Below are 22,307 nucleotides of genomic sequence, written 5' to 3' on the forward strand. Positions count from 1 at the left end.
ACTTGAATGGCCAGTATCTCTGATCAATCAGTGCAACAGTATTCATCCCTTTAGGTTTGAACTGGTAACATGTTACTGGTATATGTGTCTACTGTAATATACATCAGGCATCACAAAGCAGAACATTAATTCTTAACTATTTGTCATTCTTAAAATACAAAAAACATGAAAACAGTTATTTAAAAACTATTTTATTGATCTCACATTGTACAATAACATTATACAGTACAATAAATGAATTCAATGTATTCTTTATATCAATATATCTGACCAGCATTTACAATGTACAATTCTGTCCACAGTTAGCCACCTACAATGAAATAAAAATGAATTGACAGAGAGTGTGCAAACAAAATCTGAAATAGCCTGACACAAGACACATAACCACACAAAGAATGGTGTGACTATTTTGTCATATCCTGGCAAAATAACAAGGGTATACCTAACCTGATGCTGGAAGCAACGCCATGAGTACTCGACCAGCTCATCTACATCAGTAGACATAGTTTCTGAACTGTGAAACTGTGGGTGGTATCATATTTACTCGGTTAGCTTTGTCAGATTTACAATAAAACAACATGTACAGTAGGTACTAGCTTGTTGAAGCATTTCAGACATTTTGGCTGCAAGAGCACATAAGCCATCTACAAATGAATGGTTTGCTAGTTATTAGAAAATATTGTCATAGATTTTTCATAAATGTTTTATACCATTCCATATTTATTGACATGGAATATGTACCCTACTCAATTACAAAGTATCTCTGTCCAAGAAAATCATAAAACATTTCTGGAACATCTCAACAGCTTCTTGTAAGATGCCATCTGTAAACATCTGCTTACAAAAGACAGATAACAGATTTAACCCTTACCACATAAAGCCAATAGGCTTAGTCTGATTGTCAGCATAACAATATGTTAAATGATCTCGTGCTACCTCGTTATGCGTTTCCTGTGTACACACACGACACGTGCCTTCAATCAGCAAACATGAGCAAATTCTGCCATGTATGCAAATCAGTTTTTGTTAAAGGTGCTCTGTATAAACGGGTAGGGTATATGATCCAAGTTATCTTGAACACACCATACTGCCCATGAGGGCACTCTGGCTTTGCCGTGTGTATTTTTTCCCGCTACAGTGACTCATTAGCAGCTCTTGAAGTACAAAGTGGTGTTATGAGAGAGGATGGGGCAGGGTAGTTAGCATGCTATTGCCAACATTAGTGGATATCTGGGCAACACAGAGCATACATGTTTCTGACATTATGTCTGAACAGTTATTTCTTCAAATTCTTAAGCTATTTCTAACTACATTTTGAATGTTTCAAACTAAACTTCTTACATAATGGTACATTTAAGTACAATCCAATTGTCAACTGAAGAGCTGAAACATAAACCACTGCCCTGTATGAAATTTGAAATAAAGATGAATGAATATTCAATTTTTTATGTTTAACTTAAATATGGTTATAAACTATATATTTACCTGTAACATAACAACTATATGAACAATACATTTTCTCATGCTCTCATAACATGCTCTCATCTCACACACTGTTATTTTCCTTGTTTTTAAAAGTGCTTTTGCATTCCGTTTCAGCAGGCTGTGGAATGAGGTTTGGATAGAGCATGGCAATAGCAATTTGATGTACTGCTCTAATGTTACCACATCCTCCAGAGTCCAGAACACCTTATTTCCAAACACCTTCAGACACCTTCTATTACTGCATAATTATGTCTAGGAAAGCTTGATGAATAAAGACCAAGATGCACAAAAATATTGACAAAAGTGAAAATATGACCTGTGTCAACATGCTAAAATAGCAAATTAGGTTCTAGAGCAAATAGGGTCTAGAATCACCATGTCTGCACCATGTCCGTTTTCCCTTTCAATCTGCACTACATACCATCTGATCGCTTTGTATTTGTATTTGACTGGTTGTGCAGTTTTTTTCCCTTTTACACCCCACTGACCACACACGTGCACACACATCCTGGCAAAAGGGAAGACTGCCACTCATTCATTGGCAGGCATTTTGTCTCAGTCCTGGGGGTGAGGGTGGGTATGATTAGGTGTCTTGTGTAATTACATTGGTGTTATGGGCGTGGATGATGAGTCTGATTCCTGTGTACCCTGCACTAGAGTGAACATCACTGTATGTCAGTGTGGCTTTACTCAACTTCAGAGTCACTGTCATGCTGGGTAATCTGTCCTTGTTGAGACAGCTTTTTAAAGTCCTCTGGGTCCATTTTGCTCATTGTCCCATCTGGACCAAGCTTCATAGGCTGAATCAAACTTTTCCTGGAAAACAATCATATTTTTAAAAAAGATACTATCATGATGCACTATGTTTTTGATGTTTTGTCAGTATTTCCCTTTCAGCCAAGACATCTAGCTGTTTTACACATCATTGAAATATACAGGGTCCCCACTCTAAATCAAATGTAAAATTCCTTGACTTTTATCTGACAAAACTTGAATTTCCATATATAATGAATGGTACAATATACCGACCAATGATTTAAGAACAGTCCGTAGCATTAAAGACTCTTTTACTTTTTTAGAGCAGGAGATGAATAAATGGGCATTGAATAAACAAAGTTGGGCTACTCAAGCAAGCAGTAAAGGTAATAACACACACACACAGATATACACACATTATGCATGAAAATATTTGTATTAATGTATTTTGGCAATTGCATTTTAAACTGCTACAACAAAATTCCCTGATATTCCATGACTTTGCCCCAGAAATGATATTCTGTGCACTGGGGGACTGGAGAGCAGACCACATTAAAATAGCCCCACTCAAGCTCAATGCAAATCAAACCAGCTAATAGGTTATCTGAAATAAAACCATGCCAATCTCTAGGTATGGTGAAGGCTATGCGATGATGTGGGGCTATTTTAATTCCAAAGGCCAAGGGAACTATCAGGATGCATAGTATCCTGGATCCATGAAATAACTGGCCTTTAAAAATAAAAATCTGACTGCCTATGGGAATTTATAGAGGTGCCAATACTTATGATCCCTGTATTTTAAGGAAGAACATTTATCTATTTATGATACATTATTCATTCACAAAGAAAATTTGTGCTTAAAGGTTGGATATTTCCTAATTATTTTACTTAAGGCATTAAGACCAATTTCCAAAAGATGATTTTATATTCCTCTTTTTAGTCAACTTTAGCAGAGGTGCCAATAATTCTGGAGGGTACTGTATGATCACATAATGTGAATATGGATGTTTTTATGCATTTATGAAAAGGCTATATGACAGCTGGACATAAGGTTATACAACTTGTTATCGACAGTAAAAGCTGTTTTTTCCATCACTGAAGGTAAATGAATATGTACCTGGAGAGTTTGTCAAACATGTTGACCAGCTTCATAGCCTCTAGCTCCTTCTGCTCCTCAGTCATCCCCTCCATGGGATTAGGCTGCTCCGCCTCCACCCGGCCTGTAACCGGGTTAATTCTAGCAGAGGAGTTAAAGTGAGATGAAGAGAACACGCTTAAAACAGCATTTTTTAGCTTTACTCTTTAAATACGCTGTGGTCCACACAGACCCACAGGTGGAGAAGTAGATAAGTAGAAGTTGCCTATTCTTACTGGGATTTGGCCTCTTTGTACTCCTCCGTTTCACTGTCCTCGTCCTCAGAGTAATGTCCAGGGTTCTGCCCCCCACGCATCAGCCCTCGTGCTGCTAGGAGCCCTGCCGCATTGCCATAACCTGTATACTTGATGAAGCGTGACACTATAACATGGGGGGGGGGGGCAATGTTACAGCCATGATTAGCACAACAGTTCATACACTGCATATGAGCTTTGTGCATGATTGTAAACACTGCTTATTTTAACATCTGGGATCTGTATGTGGTACATACCACTAATGGATTGTTGACTGTACAAGACAAGAGTTTTGACTTATAATGTAATAGCCTTGTAATAGCCCACTAAAATGTTATGTGTTACTACTGTTTACTGTTTAACTCTGTATGTGATACTACTGGGTAACTACAATGTGAAGTGCATGACTGATCACAGTTATCCCATTACATAGACATGACCTATTCACAGTGAAATAACAGCTGACTGCTCCCTCCTCATCAAGCGTTCTATTCACCACGGTGACACGGACTGGCTCTCTCCATCTAATTGTGTGGTCAAGTGTCCAGGGTAGTATTGCCAAGGGCGTAATATGGTCAAGTGTCCAGGGTAATATTGCCAAGGGAGTAATATGGTGTCATTGTACCTCAGTGCTGGGGTCATCTTTGAGACTTGTGTCTTCCCCTGGCAAGGCTACCACCTTCATACTTTACCGGTAACTTTTAAATGTATTTACTTTGCACAAGTTATTCCCTAAATAAAGGACCATTGCACAAGTTATTCCCTAAATAAATGGCATTTATTTGCCTGTTATATGAAGCTAAATTGGCAGCCGATGCGTTTTTGCTATACCATGCTAAAAATGCTATACCATCAACATAATGTGTTAACAGCAATATCATGGTGGCTATACAAATCTCTGTGGAGATCAATAGTCCTCTACCAGATAAGTCCTTTGATGTAGCTGGAATATTTCATTCACTTACCTCAAAGATGGTACAGAAGAGCTAATTATAATTAATACAATACAACCTGACTAAGCCACATTTGACACAACAATGAGCAATTGTTCTATTTTATGACCACTGCAATTTGTAATAAATGATTATTTGAACATGATATTGCTTCTCACCACTTTCTTTACACAGCACGAAAAGGAACTCGGCAGCGCAGTGCTTGACGTCCGTGTCTATGTGCGTCATCAGGCGCACCAGCTTGTTCCGCAGTTTGTTCCCAACCTCTGGCCGAGTCTTCACATCCCTCAGTGGGGGGAGCACCTGAGGAGCACAGTCTCCACATTAACCACAGCCCAAACCCTCGCCATGCTACCCACAAAACCCTCGCCAAACATGTAATTTCATTTAGTCTATTATTTGCTATACATACATACATATATATGTTTGTGTGTTATATTGATATCTCAAGTGGGTGGAGAGCAGCTCTGTGGCTTACTATCATCCTCAGGAACTTCCTGGTCCCTCTGTGGATGCGGGAGCTTTCTGTCAGAAGGTTCAAGGAGGGAAGCAGGCTCTCCTTTAGCTTCTTTCCCTGCACATATCAAGGACATGAGCCACATGACTGAAATGCACATGGCATCAGTAGTTACAATGAGTGACTATCTTCAGAGAGATGGCTGGTGCAGGGGCCCAGCTGTGGTCTGCTCTCCAGTCCTCAGTGCACAGCGTCACCCTGAGCAATGCTCTCAGCAAAACAACAGCTACCCCAGTCTGGCTACACCACACGTATAAGCAGGTAGCTCTAAAAGAGCTCTAAAACTACTTGCCAACAAGATCACACACTAAAAGCAATGTCAACATACAATATATAAACAGGCAGTTATATAATACTCCACTACATTACTGCATATATTTATCTTTCCGGTATTCGTTTTAATTGAATTGGAGAATTCATGTCATTCATCAGATGTCTGACCCTGTCCAGCCTCTTCTCCATCAGCTCCAGGAGCATGTGGACGGCGTCCATGTTGACCCCCATGTAATCAATAGAGGTAGGCAGCACTTTGGGCAAGATGAGCACATCCAGGCAGGGCAGTGGCAGGTTTCCTAGAAGATTACAGGTGTGGCTGCAAACACACACACACACACACACACACACACACACACACACACACACACAGGATACAGATTAATGTATTTTGAGTTACTGTTGTGGTTGCCATGTACATTATATTCCCTTGATAGTAATGGTGTTCTCAATGTGGATACTAATTTGTGGTTGGCAGTTGTGTCCTCACCTGTGGAACTCCTCTGTGCGGTCGTCGCTGTCTGATACACTCATGAGACAGTGTCTCAAGATGGCCCCCAGGTGTCGGTACATGGCAGCCTCCTCCTGCAATGTTCCATAATAACAAAAAAGAAACAATGTCAGACAGACACCAGGCTTGAGCCAGAATCGCTGAGCAAGATATCACACTACAATGGTTTTGTTCTAAGGATTATCTGAATGAAGTCGAATAGCATAAAAAGTTGATGAAAGCATGACAAAATGTCTTTATTGCTTCTAATGACGAACCAGCATTTGTCTATTATCTACACACTTTCTGATATAATTATTAATATCAATATGGAATTCACAAAACACAAAATGGCATTTTCTGGGTTGCTAAAAACAAGAGGTCTTGTCTAATAGGTCTCACCCTGTTGCCAGATCTGTCTCTACTACATGATATTACTACACTATTATTATGGCACACCACATAGTGGGTCTCTCTTCTCACCTCGTCCACCTGCCGTTGGTTGGTGTCGTAGGTGATGTTGAAGAGGATCTTCAGGATCTCCATGGCACAGTCGGTCACCTCGCGACTGAACGGGGGCAGCTCCTCCCCGTCGGCGACCCCAGCGCGGGCCACCTCGTACGTGTCGGGCCAGCACACGCCCAGCGTGGCGTCCAGGGCCTCGGCCAGCAGGCTGACCCCGCGCAGCTCCTGCTGCAGCTGCATGCGCACGTCCATCCGAATGGCGGTCAGCATGAAAATGAGCCGCAGGTCGAAGAAGCGCACCTCGTGGGTCCACTGCGGCTCGCGGCACTGCTTCAGCCTCTCCGTCACCCCGACGACAAGCTGTAGCTCTGCCCCCAGCACCTGCGCCGCCTCGCAGTTCAGCACCATGTTGCACAGGCACTTGAGCGCCTCCACGATGCGCTCCAGGTCGGGGCTCTCGGGTGCGGCCTGGCCTTCGCGTGGCAAGAGGGCAGCGTGCTGCGCCAGTGTCTCCATGGCGGCGCGGCTGCTGAAGGGGGCCAGGCAGGTCTTGTCACGTGACAGGATGCGTATGGTCTCCAGGCAGGCCAGCTGACAGGACGGCTGCAGCTCACGCTCCAGATAGCCCAGCACCAGCTCCCCCAGGTGCTGCACAGAGGAGGACATGCTCACACACCACCACCACCACCACACTAACACCTACACACTCAGAGAGCTGGGGGCCCACACAGATCAGAACTGAATGTGAGGACAAGGTGTTTGTGATTACATTTTCATGGGAATGCAGGTACAACTATCAGAATTAGAAGGTAGTGAGCAAAGAATGTGTTCCCTGTAACAGTCTCCATTCAAGGGGGCCCTCCACTGAGTAGTTTCGTTTTCCTTCTCAAGGGCATTCAAACTGCTTTTGGGGGAGTCTGCTCCCCCTCAACAGCATGTGTTATTCACAACCTGTACTACTGCATACTCATTTTAATCCTGGTGCAATCTTTTTCCTCCAAGAACACTGACAGACAACTGTCCCTCATGATTGATGGCAGGAAAAGGTTGATATAAACTCTCGAGTATGTACTGTACTTAAAATGGAAAGACTTTACTGTCAGCAAGCTGAGCCTAAAAGAATGGATTCCATCGAATGCCAATGTCAAATTGAGCAGATTGCTCATCTCTGTCCTCTGTCCGTTCAGTGTTTGCGCTCTAAAAATGGTGCTCATGTCATGCACACTTCTGTCTCTGTACATGGGAGACAAACCCAGTAGGGTGGACCGACCGAGCCCCATACAGTCCTGGCTAATCAACATGGCGCATCATGAGCACAGAAAGAATGGATTTGATAGAGAGCTGAGTACAAATATCAACAGGCTTTCACAAAGGTGAAACGGAATCACTGATTGTATTTTATATCCATGGTTTATATCTCTCTTTCTCTTTCACAGACCATCTGTCCCTGGCATCAGTATTAAGCCTGCTATAGGCTACAACAGAAGATCCCAGATTAAAGATGATTAAGATTAGTGCGATATCAGCTATAGCGTCTTCACAGTAAATACTAATCATGGAATGATCCGGATCAATGATATGAATGAACATGAGTAAATTATTATTTTCAAACAATGGTACCCCAATATTTATTTCATCTGAAAATGTTACAATGCATACCTGAATGCATTTAGGCCCTAGGAAATAACATACATACTCCAAAGTAATCTTCATGTTATATTCTTCATGAAAAATATAATTTCACCTACCTTATCAAGCATAAGGTAGTAAACTTTTTAAAACTATGAACCCTCAAAACACACACTAGAACAGTGACGTTTAGAGGGGAGTGTGTGTACTTGACAATAGTGTAGTGAACTTCGCCCCAAAACCTCAATAAGTTGTGCTAGTGGCTATTAGCTTTTTATAAAAATTCTATAACAATTGCAGCTCATATAGTTTCTTTTAACTGACAGATCTAAAATTGATCAAAAAAGATTGAAGTTGGTCAAAAAAGAGGCAGTTTGAGGGAACTTTTTCACTATCCCACATTTATACACATTCCCATGAAAACTTTACCAGGAGATTTTTTTCATGTGAGGTGTCTTTAGCCTTATATAAAATCCAAACTTTAGTTCTGTAAAAAAAATACAGAAATAAATGTTTGGTTCTAAGGCTACGTTTACACAACTACTGGTATATCAAACATGCTGTAAGCAATGCAAGCCTTTCCTGCAAACAGTGCCAGACATGGTCAGTCCACACCTCCCTTCAGTCTTTGGTATGTCTACAAAATAACTGGCAGTCAGGAATGTCAATCCCTGTGGACATTCCCTGATCAAAAAAGTCAAAAATCTCATTTGCCAATTATAGAGGTGAGGAGAGTTCCAGATACAATTTTCCTATCATGGAGTTTTCCCATATAATATTGCTTACAGCAGGTTACTTTATGTATCATGTATACCTCTTGTAAATTGTCATCCTATAACAAAGGCATGCAAGGAAGAAATACAGATTAAAATGAAGAGGGAATAAAGAATTAGTATTTTAGTTTATAATCAATATATGTAACAAGTCAAAAGTACATTGTTGGATAGCCAATTGAGTCATCATTTGTGTGGTAATGACAAAATGCTTTGAATACACTAGTGATGCTAACAACACTGTAACGTCACTACAATCTCATAAGCCAATGTTCAAAACTGGTCACACGTTACCTGTCTCTCCTCTTGGTCATTTCTTTCAAATGTGAAGCACTGGCTCTTCTACGAAAAGAAAGATGATCATTGACTTATCATTGCTTCACACAGGTCTTGATTGAGATCAGATTACTTTCATGTTTCTTATGAGAAATATCACTTTTGGCCAGGAAACATGCCTTGTCAGCAAACCACACGTTTTAACAGTACACAGTTTATCACTGGGTGTGAAGACATAACATTGTTGTGTGTGCATGTTTCCTTAGCCATACATTTAAAAGTCACCTGGTTACAAGTTAGTGGCTTTGGCTTAGCTGGCTCACGCAAAGGGCTAGCAGCTGCTCAGCCGTTTAGATGCTGAGGATTTGTAGTGCACCTAGATATCTATTTGTGTTGCTGTAGCCTAATCCCCTTGCGTCAAAACAAAGTTTAAAAGACTGCAGAATATTTATCACATTTTGAGTGTCCAAAATGGATTTAGAATGAGGAGGTAGAATTGCTCTGATTTCCCTTGAACTTTCTGACCCTCCTGGGCACCTGCATTTTATGCAAAATGGCAACTGATGGAGACAGGTCCAACCAAATCAAACATGGATTAAATAGATTTTCTTAGTGTCAAAAGGCCTACTGCATTATCTCTCAGGAAATGCTAACAGCTGAATGTGTTATTTGTTTGTTAATTAGGCTACTATTCTTATTCTTGTACTTGAGTATTTTTACACTGTTAGGTAATACAATTAAATGCTCATTATGCAACCATTACCACAGCCAATTCAAAAAAGAGACCAGTAGACCATTCCTGGAGAGGTATCCGAGGGCAAGTGGTCAAGGGGTTCATGATTATGAAACATGAGATGACAAAAGAGCAGCGACAATGCTATCCTCTGTATTATTTGTCTGGACGAAGCATCAGCAGTGTCAAAAGCTCCTCTAAGTGGTGGACGATTTGTTTGCTGGCAGCATCGGGGTTCAGAGCCTACATACAATTTTGAACAATTAGGTCTACAATTTGTCTTTCCCAACTACTGTTTCTTCTACTCAGTTTCAACTACTAGCCTATACATATTTGAGTGATCCATCTTTTCACAATCACGGTGACAGCTGTCACCAGATAACAGAACCAGATAACATCACTGTAATACATATTCACACAGGCTACAAATGAAGTTGTGAACATGTAGGGGGGTAGGGTAGGGTATTCATACGTGCAACTTCAATACTGGCTAATAAACATTGATCATTGATATAGGCTATTCCCCAGCCTGGTGAAGCTCACGTAGCCTACACCAGACGCTCGTATTACGCTTGTTAAGATACGCATCGTCTACGCATATAACTTACACTCATGAATCTAGAAACAATCCTGTGTAGGCCTATGTCTGAAAAAAGTGGACAACTTCGGTTTCCGATGACAAACCAATAAACTAAAAATCATGACACATGAAAGGAACACCATAATCTGATTTGCATTAGAAATCTTTTACCTCCTTATTATAAGTCTGCAGTGCTATGAGTGCAGCATCCTGATCGCCGGTTTCCATTTTTTCTATTATGGCATTTAGATCCATCTTCATAGCTGAGTTCAAGGTATATTCTAATGCTCCCCGTCTCACTGACAATCATGCAAAAGCTCTTCTGATAGTAGGCCTAATAATCAGATAACACTCCCGTAGCCTACTGGAATCTTCGCTCATAGCCTGTAATCCTTGCAACACACAGCCTTACGGATGATGAGATTAGAAGGGGATTGGACGCCCACACTAGAGGATGTTGGGAAATGAAGTATTTGAGCATTTCGCCTCTGAACGAATTTAATCATATAATATTTATATAAAAATATGACCTAGACCTACGTTAGCCTCACATGTTAGATCAATGTCCCATTATCTCAAATTATTCAGATATCGTACCAAACCAATTTCCAGCTGTTTACTCTGGTGACATTCAATTCGTCTGGTGTAAATATTTGCACTTAAAAAGGTGCAATAGGCTACAATATATATCTTTCAAATCCAGTTGTTTTTAAGTGTCTCCAAAGCTCAGAACCACATCGGAGAGATATCATAGCCATTTCGCTTACTTTCTCATCAATGTGGCAAATATCTTTCCTAGTGTTGCGGCTGCCAGCGTCCAATCGCCTCAGTTCTTGTGAATGTGTGACATACCAGTTTGAAATCTACTGAAGATTTTATGGGAGAGAGTTCTGACAGAGAGAAATTCTTTTCATCAGATGGATATGTTGAGGACACTATAGGCAGGCTTACTTACTAAATGGAACCGGTTGGCTAAAATATGGTAGCCTAAATCAGCTTGGTAGCCTACTTCTTAGATTAGGCCTACTTGTAAGCACAGTAGGTTCTGCAGCCTATTGTGGCATTGAAGGGACTCAATGGAAACGTCACCACTTCTCCAAAGAGGCATATTAAAACAGGCAAACGGTCATGGAACCAACGCAAATTTCAACCCCAGGACAAGGCGCTCGTCGATTTGGTTGCCACACTGTGGTAGGTGATAATTGTTGGTGGTCTGCATACATATCTCAATCGACAAGGCTATTATGTCAACCACATTCTCGTATAGTGTAAAATATTTTTTTTCTCGTTTACACTTGTGCAGTGGACCTCTATATCCGACAGGCAGTTGTGCTGATTGAGGATGCCATAAACGTATGCTACCATCTTGCACAACAACAATATTTAACTGCCTGGAAAATAATTATCTTGCTAATTTCAGATTTTGTCTCTGCTCTTTTGGTAGTACCGCTCCATAAAACATTACATGGATTCCAGATCCCTTAAACTATACAGGTGGTACTACTCCAGAACATGGCAATGGTAAAATTATCAGTTATGAATTTGATTTTCAGTAGTATTAGTAGTTATAATACCCTGCATTTTCTTCAAATGCCCATATGGCTTCTTTTCCCCTCTCCACTTTAGGGTGCTGAATGTCATGATAGTTTTCATCCTTGGCCTTGCCTTCATAGAGAGACCTTCCTCCCTGTCCGTGACCTCTGACCTACGCTACAAAGCGTGCCCCTGGGAAGCCCCGTGTGGCCTCACTGAGACCATTGAGATGCTCTGCTTTCTTACCTTCACGCTCGACTTGACTGCAAAGGTGCATTTGGACAATGTTCAATCTGAACTACCCGTTGATTGTTTTGTATAGTATGATGGCTTTGTTGTAGTTTGATCGAGTAAGATCGAAATTAAAATGATGTCTTAAGGATTTACTTAAGGATTTTGTTTTATATAAGAGTTTTACAATCTCTTTTATCCATCCAGATGTAATATCTGTTCCCCATTCCATATAGATCTACCTGATTGGTTGGGGAGAGTTTTGGAAATGCAGATGGCTGATAGGCTACATGGTGGTTATTGCATTCTCTTTCATGGACTGGACATTATCCTGGACCATGCTTTGTAAAGAGGTAAAGGTTCCATTTCCCTGGGAATTACATTCAAATTCATTGTATATAGTGATACCTACAAGGCTTTTCTTACCGTGTATCATGTGATGGCAGCATAATATTAGATGCAGAAGACTACTAAGGCCATTCTTCCTCTTGCAAAATTCATCACTGATGAAGAAGACTTTGAAATCCATCAAACGCACTCTACCAGAAATTATGAGGTACACCCCTTTTAAAAGTCAATTTGTTTCATATTCTCACTTTGCATATTGCATTATACAGTAGCCTATTGTTCTATCCATAAAAAAGATCAGATTGGTGGGCTTCATAGTCGGTCGAGGGTGCGGTGCTTCTTGTGCACCAGGCATGCTTGGAATATTGAACGGAATCAATTTATTGACATTCAAAAATCATATTGCAAATTGCAATATCTGTCAGAAAAATCGCAATTAGATATTTTCCCCAAATCGTGCAGCCCTAGTCACAAGTCTCTGGAACCTCATACCATAGTACTGTAGTTGTATAGGCTACTACATGTATTAAGTGTGACGTAAGGTTGCCTGGGTGGAGCATGCACTTCACCATGTTACTATTGAACTACCTGGCTGAGTTAGAGGAGGCCCTAACAGGCACATTGGAGAATGAGGAGGCTGTATGGGCTTTGATGAAAAATCTCAAACTTTTAAAGTAAAAAGAGACAAAACATAAAATGCTCAAAGTATATAGGAAAAGCTGAACAATGAATAGTACTGAAACAAAATGTAGGTATAAAGAGTGTAAAGATTGTATCTTGAGATAAAAATACAAACATCAGCCTTCTCAGTAACATCGGTGTATTTGCTGTCTCTCTAGTGTGTTCTTGCTTGTAGTCCTGCACCTGTGTCTATTCACTATATTTGGAATGCTGCTGTTCACCAGACAAGAGGTAAGAAGCCTACATGGACAGAAATGAAAATAAATGTGAACAATTTTCACTGACTTTCGCTGCTATGTGCTAATCCAACCCTTGATTGATGACTATGACTATGTTTCATAAATATCAAAGTGTCTCAGCACTTCTTTACACTTCTGGCACATCACTCTGTACAGCAGGGATGCTGCAGAATCATTTGTGATATTTTCCTAATTTTTCTCAAACCCAAATCATGTCCTTCACAAGGAGTCAGAGACCAACACAGAGTGGGAGTCTTATTTTAGGAACCTTCCTCAGTCTTTCACATCTTTGCTGGTTCTTCTCACTACAGCAAATAATCCAGATGGTAGGTAACCATATTCCCAATCATAATAACTACAAGCAGCAGAATGAACTGTGTGGTTTTAAAAATACAGATATTATTACTTTGGCTTTAACAAGTTTGTTTTGTCTTATGGAAAGTGATGACCCCAGCATACTCTTCAAACAGAATCTACTCTCTATTTTTCATCCTCTTCAGTGGTTTCGGTAAAAGTATAATTATTTTCAGAATGTACATGAGACACATAAGATGTATAGATTTACACATATAGTGCCTATAAAAAGCATTCACCCCCCTTGGATATTTCCACTTTACTTAACTTTTATAATTGGAATCTTGATCAATTTAATTTGGCCTTTCTTTTACAATAATTTATAAAAATCCCCTCTTTAATGTCAACGTGAAAGCAGATTTCTACAAAGTAATGTTAATCAATGAAAAATATTTAATGCAAAATAAGCAATTGCATAAAAGTTAACATTTAGGAGATGCACCTTTGGCCACAATTAAAGCATGGGGCATGCGTGGATAGGTCTCAGTTAGGCTTGCACATCTTCCTTTGCAAAACTGCTCAAGCCCTGTCAGGTTGTAAGGGGATCGGGTGTGAACAGCCATTTCAGTGTTTCCCACAGAACTGAACTTCTATTTGTGGGGGTAGGTTTGCAGAATTAACAGAAGAATTCAACAGTTTTTAACAAATTAGCGTAGCGTGGATATGATGAACCAGATTTAAGCACAATTTAGTACAACCTGGAAAATCATTGTGTGGTGGGCCGCCACAAATAAGTCAATGTATGGGAAACACTGCATTTTCAAGTCCAGCCACAGATTTTCTATAGGATTGAGGTTTGGGCTTTGACTCCCAACACTTTCACCTTGTTGTCTTTAAACTATTTCTCTGTAATTTTCGCTGTATGCTTTGGCTCATTGTCGTGCTGAAAAGTAAATCTTCTCCTAAGTCGTAGTTCTCTTTCAGACTGAATTAGATTGTCCTTCAGGATTTCCATATGAATTCATGAATTCATTTCACTTTTACCTTTACAAGCCTTCCAGGGCCTGCTGTCGAGAAGTATCCCCACAGCATGATGCTACCACCACCATACTTCAAATTAGGGATGGTGCGTTTTTGGTGATCTGCTGTGTTAAGTGTCCACCAAAAATAGCATCTAGACTGATGGCCAAAAGAGCTTTGACTGGTGAAGAACTTGGGTAAAAGTTGTTGTATGCATAGTTTCTCCCATCTCAGCTGCTGAAGCTTTTAACTTCTTCAGAGTTGGTGCCCCCCCACCACCACCATTATTCTTTCATTTCTTATCACTCAGTTTGTGATGACCACCTGCTCTAGGCAGATTTGCACATTTGCCATAATCCTTACATTCCTTAATGATGGATTTCACTGAACTCCAGTCCCCTCACTGAACTCCACCCCCTCACTTATGCTTTTCAATAATATTTTCTTTGAAATAAATATTTCTTATATTTATAAGAAAAATATTTTGTTGTTGTTTGGAACGTTCTTTTGTCTTCTTGGTGGAATTATAGCCAGGAATACTGATTGATCAAGGTCAGGGAAGGTAAGGTAAGGTGACTTTATTTGTACCCAAGGGTAGATTTGGTTGCAGGTAAAAAAGAGTAGGTTGCTTACACACACATAGACGACATTAACAACACTGATAGAGATTTGAGATTTTTTGTAAATTATTGTATAAAATGGCAAATTAAATTGAGTTATTCCATTTATTAAAACAATACAATATCGAAGGGGGGTGAATACTTTTTATAGGCACTGTTCTTTACAATTCAAAGGATTTTGAAGTTAAACGGCATCTAATGTCTATAGGAACATTCTTTTTGATGAACCTGCTGACTGCCATCATCTATAATCAGTTCAGAGGATATTTACTAGTGAGTGGTTCCTATTTCTTCTCAGAGATGTGACCTTATTTGAGCCATATTAGGAAGGTGTTAGTTGAAGATCATGTCTTATGTTTGATCCCATGTTTTTAGTTGTCCATCCAGACGTCCATCTTGAGAAGGAGGATGGGAATCAGAGCTGCCTTCGAGCTGCTCAGCTGCCAGCAGCCAGCGCTCACTCTCTCTGATGATGACATGATGTAAGGGACGTGTGCGTGGGAGCGCAGCCAGGATGCAGTATTTGAAATAGCCAAACAGATGTTTGTACTTTCTGTGAGATCCTGGCAAGTTTCACAACACTGTAAATACAGTCTTGTAAGGAATAAATATTTAAGTCGTATAATATATGCAAGTCAGGAAGTATTATTAATCTTCATACCTCCGTGGGAATACGTCCCCTTAGAATTATTGGGTTCTTTCTACGTTCTGAGTAGTTCTGAGATATTGAGCTTCAAAGTCTTTGAATTCCATAGAGTTATAGCAGTATGACCAAAAGCAACTCTTTTGATCTGAAGCAATACTGTAGGATTGTTCAACTTCGGCAGTATCTGCTGTACCTCTATGGTCTATGATTCCCTTTGCTAACCCATAACACTATGTTTCGGGACTCTGGTTCTAGAACACTATGTTTTTGGTCCCTGACTGTATGCAGAGATTAAGTAAATATTATGTTGACCGGTTCTCACTGTGCAGTATAACAATTTTGTAATGTTTTTGTAGTGAATGTGTGCAGGTGAAGACACTGATGAAGGTTCTGAGACGAGTCAAGATGGATTCCTACTACCGCCAGGCCATCATTAAAGTCTGTTTGGGCATGCTCAGTTAAAGTCTTCTTATGTCATTTAACACTAGCTTTTTAAAGATCCTGTACAAAGATGTTCTGCAGTGTTCAAAAAGACAGATCACTGTGGACAGTTGCAACAGAAACAGCTATTCTTTTACGGTTTCTATTTGCTCTACTTTTATTATTCTGTTTACTTAGTAGAAAGCACTGCAGTCCCATAATGGTCACATTGAGAGAGAAGCCTTTCAGATGTTATTTGATGAACTGGACAAAGACAGGATCAAAGAGGTAAATCACAGTGCATTCACTGAAGAGGTATGCTGTATTAGATAAGGCACTGACACAACCATTGTAGACTATGGAAAATTACCTTAGTCTGCTCTGTTACATAGGCTTACATGAACTGCCTGAACCTACCGCAGACTGAATCATTATAGCCAACATAACTATTACGACATACAAGGACAAGCTCCTTATGGTGTATTTGCATCACAATCATAACAACAGTCAGTCCATATATACAGTAGGTGCATTATGTTTGAGAGGCTGGCTGTGGGTGAGCAGACTTCATGTCCTGTTTTGTATTCACTGTGTTCCTCACAGCACCCTCCAGCTCCAGAGTACTCCTCGGTGATTCTGCGCAAACTGCAGCGTGTGCTCAGTCATGGTGTCATCACTGTGGGTGGGAATGCTGTAGCTTTGGCTAACATCATCTGCATCTGTGTAAGAGCCGCTGGACAGGGCTCAGCTGCCCTTTACAGCAGCATATGTTTTGCTAGCTTGGTGTAATATTCACCCATGTGGTATTTAGAATACAGTTTTCACAGAATGGAATTATGGTCTATTATATCAAACAATAGATTTGATTTATATCAACAATCAATTTGATTTAGATTTATTTGTGACATTTGGTAGCAAATGCAAAGGAACAACAGGTGATATTTAAAACTTATTCTTATTTTTTTTTTTCTGTCTGTAGAAACTATGAGAAATGAGGTGATGTTACATACATATAAAATGCTTTTGTATTACAGACTATCCTTGTGATTGACTCAAGAAAGACCTTGTCTCAACGAGATGACTACTATTTGGAGGTGACTGGGTCCTTCATGTGATTTCATTGTCATCTTGGGGAATGATATAAGCTGTTAATGACCAACTATTTGTGCTGTTGTCTTACTCAATGAGTTAATTAGCATCAGTGTTTGTTGGCAATTTGTTGGTCACTGTCACTGTATGTAATTGGTAAAGTGAATTAATTAGTGCTGAATTAGTGCTCTGCTGAAGTAAGGATAATTCTATTGGGACTTGTAAGAAGGTCAAAAGTTAAGGCAGCTAATATGCTTTTTAAAGTTTCTAGAGTGTACTGGAAACCACTACTAGAGTGTACTGGAAACCACTGGTATGTTATAACCAAATCATCTCTTGCAAGTAAAAGTTTAAAAAAAAAAAAAAAAAATTACAAACAGTTGATTACTTAATGAGCATACAAAGGAAATGTCATACATGCATAAGGATAACATTCTGAATGTATCAAGTTTCAAAGAGTTATCTATGACTTTGTTTTTGACTTTTGACAGTTAATCAACTGCTTCTTCATTCTGTGCTACCTGCTGGAGATGATACTGAAAATAATTTCTTTGGGATGGAGAGGCTACTTTTCCCATGGAAGTAACATTTTTGACGGATTTCTAACTGTACTGTTACTGGTAAGCACAGCCTTTATATACTGTGTCAACATGGGCCAATGAGGCGTTATAATGCATTATATAGACTCCCTTACCTAACCAAACTAGTGCCTTTACTCAGTGTCTCTCCATCATCCTGATCTTTTGTGGGTATGAACACTGTTTTCATAACTTTATTGCTGTGCATTATCTGAGCAGAATACTCTGCTGAATGTCTGACTAATGATATTGCATCTATCTACATGTATGTGATATTATTCTATACATCTATCTTTACAAATGCATTTTTTCCCAGATCCTTCAGATATGTGTCTTTGCCACTTATAGACTTCCATATCCCAGCTGGTAAGTTCGCCTTTGCACAGAGAGCGCTGAACCAATGATTTGCAGAAGCGTCCTCAGTGAATGAAACAAAAAAATCACACTTAGATGGAGAGATGTTTATATTGCACTCATTTCCCACAGTGTTGTTGTGTTGTCTGTGATACATCAGCATGGTGTGTTATGTTGCAGGAACCCTGCCAAGAAAGGAATGCTCCCTCTGTATGAAATGGCACATCTGGTCAACATGCTGATCGTTGTCCGCTTTTTGAGGATTATCCCTAACATAAAGGTATTGTAAATGTCAAATTGGAGTTGACATAATTGAATCTTATGTAATTAGGATTCATTTTTACTTTGTTTGTTATTTAAAGTCCAATTGAAACTGAGTAACTAATTTGTTTTATGTAGAATGGAGTATGAGAAGATTTCAGACATTTTAATGGCATTTAATTTGTTTTATAAACTGATTTCAGCTTATGGCTCTGGTGGCCAGCACCCTTATGGATTTGGTGAAGAACTTGAGAGCTTTTGTTGGCATTTTAGTGGTAAGATCATTAATAAAAAAGTCCCAGGACAATTTTATGTTTGGGTATAGCGTGTTTGCATGTAACGCACCTCCTGTTCTATTTGGGTAGGCTTCAACACATTGATGTTGTATGCTGTTGGTTTTATCCAACAGTAGCATAATACCGTTTTGGGCTCTTACGAGTTCTGTGCACTTTCACATGGCACTGACAGTCAGGGCCACGCAATGTTTGTTTCTTTACCAATCAACATAATTATAACACAGCCAGCACTAACTCTGCTGTATGTATGGGTATACTTGAGCCGAGGTTATTGACAAGAGTATGCTTTTACACTGAAACAAATATTATGCTTGTCCCTAAGGTTGTCTTTTATGTCTATGCAATCATTGGAATTTGGCTCTTCAAGGGAGTGATCGTGTCTCCCACTAATATAAGGTAATATTTATTGATAAAACTAGCAGTAAACAGAGCTATTATTTATACTGGTACAGGTACTTATACTACATTATACATATTCACTCATATACAGCTGCAGTCATTCTCAAATAAGGAAATACAGTGCCAACGTTTCAGTTGCATGTGGGTCATATGAACAACTTGGCTACTGGGCAAACAACTTTGATGACTTTGCTGTGAGTACACACACACACACACCATACTAATAGTTTAATTTGAAGTGATTGTACTGAGTAGTATAGTATTATAATTGTTTACTGTTTATCCCCTAGTCATCTCTAGTTCTACTCTATAACATCATGGTGGTGAACAACTGGCAGGTTTTTTTCGAGGCCTACTCCAGACACACCTCAGAGTGAGTTGTGTCCATACTGGTGGATATTGCACCCAGCACTTGTGAACTCACTCAGCCACTATCCGTGTGGATGTGCACCTGTCAGTTTGGAGAGAGCTAACTGGCCGATACTTTGATGTTTTATTTTCATTCCATTTTTTTTTTTATCACAGATGGTCAAAGATTTACTTTATTGCCTGGTGGCTCACCTCTTCAGTCATGTGGGTGAATCTGTTTGTGGCTCTGATCATAGAGGTAAGATCAGTACATTGATATTATATTATATTATATTATATTCATGTATACTGTAAAAGTCTTTCTCTTCTTGATCTAGAACTTCATCTATAAGTGTGACAGGAGTCATGGGTCTTCCGTGTCTGACATGAGCCTGACTGACTTTGAGACGACTGTGCAGCTGATGTTCAGGTGGGAAACACTGACCTGCTTTTTCTGGAGAGTTTTTCTCAGAGGGTTGGTTGACTAGCCTCTCTGTACAGACCCATTTGGAGCTAAAGTGTGCCAGACGCCTAACCGTTCTCCTTCAGGGATATGGAGTATCGCAGCTGATAACTAAGACCTGACCATTCTGATGACCTTAGTCTAATGGGATCCTTTTCCGAACTGCTGCACATTTCACTTTACTGTATATGACTAATGTTTTATGAGTCATTTATGTAAGACTCATTCATTTCTGCTCATTTTTCCTTTGGATAGAGAACATATCCCAGAGCCCACAGAAGAGGAGATCATTAGCAGGCTTCATGAGAACCCCCATCTTCACCTTACTCTGTAATGCACCTTACGAAGAAAGCTAAGTACACTTTCAGCTTAACTGTAGTGTATTACAGGATTCTTTCAGTCTGTACCTGTCTTACAAACCACACAAGTGTACGGTCTCTAACACTAATAGCACTAATTTACCTGCTGTGAAGAAATAATATGATAAATCTTGTGTTCTCTGTCTTATATATTTAAAAATAATATTATTTAATCTTTTTATTGAAATTGAAAATGCCACTCCATTTAGTGTAGGAAGTTGCTGTTCTGGTTATATAGGTAATCCACGACTCTGTAACTGGCCTACACATGTGGTTAAATTCTGAATTTGAGGTTGAGAATCTGTACAAAGTTTATAGAACATTTTGACTTTTATTAACTAAATCTTAATGAAACCATTCCATTATTGGTCTTTCAAGTTTTTTTGAAACCATATGAACTGTTTTGAACTCGATGAGGAAGTCCATATTCTCCATAGCAACACACAGTCCATACAGTTTTGCATAACTTCCTTAATAAGTTCTCAACTCAGGCCTTATGTGAGATTACCGTGTGGTTGGGAAAGTTGGGGTTTCATGTAAGTGGTTTGTGAGGATGTGAAACATCTGATTTCTGTGCCTCTGAACTGGTCATGTGATTTTTCAAGTCTGGTGTTTTGTTAGGTTGAGATCAAATTTTAGAATCCATGCCCATTCATGGACAGGTCTTGATACTTGTTGTGGGTGGATGTGTTTAGTGGTTCATGTAGAACACCATAGAGCATTTTGTTGACATTACCTTGGTGATCCCAGGTATGTAGCTATTTAAAATGAGTGAAAATGTCTATTATCACAATATCTTGGACTGTAATTACATAGGGGAAGCAATTCAACTGCTTCCTGATGGTAGGGCTTGGCTCCCTAACCATCATAGTGAGCCCAAATCCATGTTGGCCTCCTTAGGCCTTTTGGTTCGTTGCTAAATGCTGCCATCTACCTGCTAAGTATGTGCAGTGTCTCACATTCTGTTTGTCATATAGTGTATTTCCATTCATAATCAAGTAGGCTATGGCATTTCTCAACATTGGTCTTCTATTCAATTCTGTAGAGAAAATTATTTCTTTGCTCATGTTGTGTCTTTATTAACTTATCAAGCGATGTAATACCAAAACGAACTAAACTTCTTTGAGACATTTCCAGTAAATGCTGACCTTTGCTAGGTCAAATAATGTAAAATAAATCTATATCATCTTTTATTTGACTGTACTAATTCAGTGCTCATTTGATTTAGACTCAGCATCAGGCTGCTAGTGAAGCCCATTTACTTCACACACATATTAGCTTCTGCCGGCAGATGTTGATTCGACACATACACACATTTACACATTTTACATGAATTGTATGTGTACATGTATATTTGAAAATCATGATTACATGAGTGTACACATATACATAAGCATACATAACATACATAAGCTGTGTGTGTGTGTGTGTGTGTGTGTGTGTGTGTGTGTGTGTGTGTGTGTGTGTGTGTGTGTGTGTGTGTGTGTATGTATGTGTGTCTATGCCTCAGCAGATCTCTATGAGAATACTGAACATAAACAGTAACCAGTAAGTAAGTGTTGACGCACGACACCCACACAAGACCTAGCTCATATCTAGGCAGCACCCACTCAGCCTGTTTGTTCACCTTGTGGAGCGGTTTCGTGGCAGGATATAATCCATACCTGGGTCGTTTCTACATGCACCTGCTCGCTCCTGCCCCTGACCCAATAAAGCAGCCTCCACCCCCATGCCCTGAACCCTTCAACTGGTGGTATGGCCCCCCAGCCAACTCTTATCACTTCCATTTACTGATAGGAATGTTGTACA

At 39.7% G+C, this 22,307-nt stretch overlaps 2 protein-coding genes across 5 annotated transcripts; one reads left to right on the forward strand and one right to left on the reverse strand.

Annotated features, from left to right (window-relative positions):
- Positions 1 to 227: 227 nt before the first annotated feature.
- ric8a (RIC8 guanine nucleotide exchange factor A) lies at positions 228 to 10,725 on the reverse strand. 2 transcript variants are annotated; one of them, XM_048257405.1, is made up of 11 exons: positions 10,491 to 10,725; positions 9,025 to 9,072; positions 8,772 to 8,789; positions 6,347 to 6,976; positions 5,864 to 5,958; positions 5,542 to 5,692; positions 5,062 to 5,157; positions 4,742 to 4,886; positions 3,613 to 3,757; positions 3,359 to 3,478; positions 228 to 2,301 (listed from the first exon to the last, which is right to left on the reverse strand). In XM_048257405.1, the coding sequence occupies exons 1-11, from the start codon at positions 10,578 to 10,580 to the stop codon at positions 2,172 to 2,174; spliced, it is 1,668 nt and encodes a 555-aa protein (XP_048113362.1). In that variant the 5' UTR covers positions 10,581 to 10,725; the 3' UTR covers positions 228 to 2,171. The 2 variants fall into 2 exon arrangements, with proteins under 2 accessions (XP_048113362.1, XP_048113363.1); XM_048257406.1 differs by lacking the exon at positions 8,772 to 8,789.
- Positions 10,726 to 11,244: 519 nt separating this feature from the next.
- On the forward strand, positions 11,245 to 20,855 carry LOC125303538 (two pore channel protein 2-like). Of its 3 annotated transcripts, none has more exons than XM_048257322.1 (25): positions 11,245 to 11,510; positions 11,623 to 11,672; positions 11,764 to 11,840; positions 11,946 to 12,123; positions 12,320 to 12,436; positions 12,530 to 12,639; positions 13,271 to 13,343; positions 13,578 to 13,677; positions 13,794 to 13,859; positions 15,494 to 15,558; positions 15,661 to 15,767; positions 16,288 to 16,369; positions 16,553 to 16,639; positions 16,955 to 17,074; positions 17,386 to 17,445; positions 17,932 to 18,060; positions 18,335 to 18,384; positions 18,553 to 18,652; positions 18,837 to 18,908; positions 19,252 to 19,325; positions 19,420 to 19,522; positions 19,619 to 19,701; positions 19,854 to 19,935; positions 20,015 to 20,106; positions 20,395 to 20,855. In XM_048257322.1, the coding sequence occupies exons 1-25, from the start codon at positions 11,396 to 11,398 to the stop codon at positions 20,471 to 20,473; spliced, it is 2,271 nt and encodes a 756-aa protein (XP_048113279.1). In that variant the 5' UTR covers positions 11,245 to 11,395; the 3' UTR covers positions 20,474 to 20,855. The 3 variants fall into 3 exon arrangements, with proteins under 3 accessions (XP_048113279.1, XP_048113281.1, XP_048113280.1); XM_048257324.1 differs by having other exon boundaries at positions 19,297 to 19,325; XM_048257323.1 differs by having other exon boundaries at positions 11,764 to 11,813.
- Positions 20,856 to 22,307: the final 1,452 nt, after the last annotated feature.

The sequence above is a fragment of the Alosa alosa genome, chromosome 11 (assembly GCF_017589495.1).
Source record: "Alosa alosa isolate M-15738 ecotype Scorff River chromosome 11, AALO_Geno_1.1, whole genome shotgun sequence".
Classification (NCBI taxonomy): Eukaryota; Metazoa; Chordata; class Actinopteri; order Clupeiformes; family Clupeidae; genus Alosa; species Alosa alosa.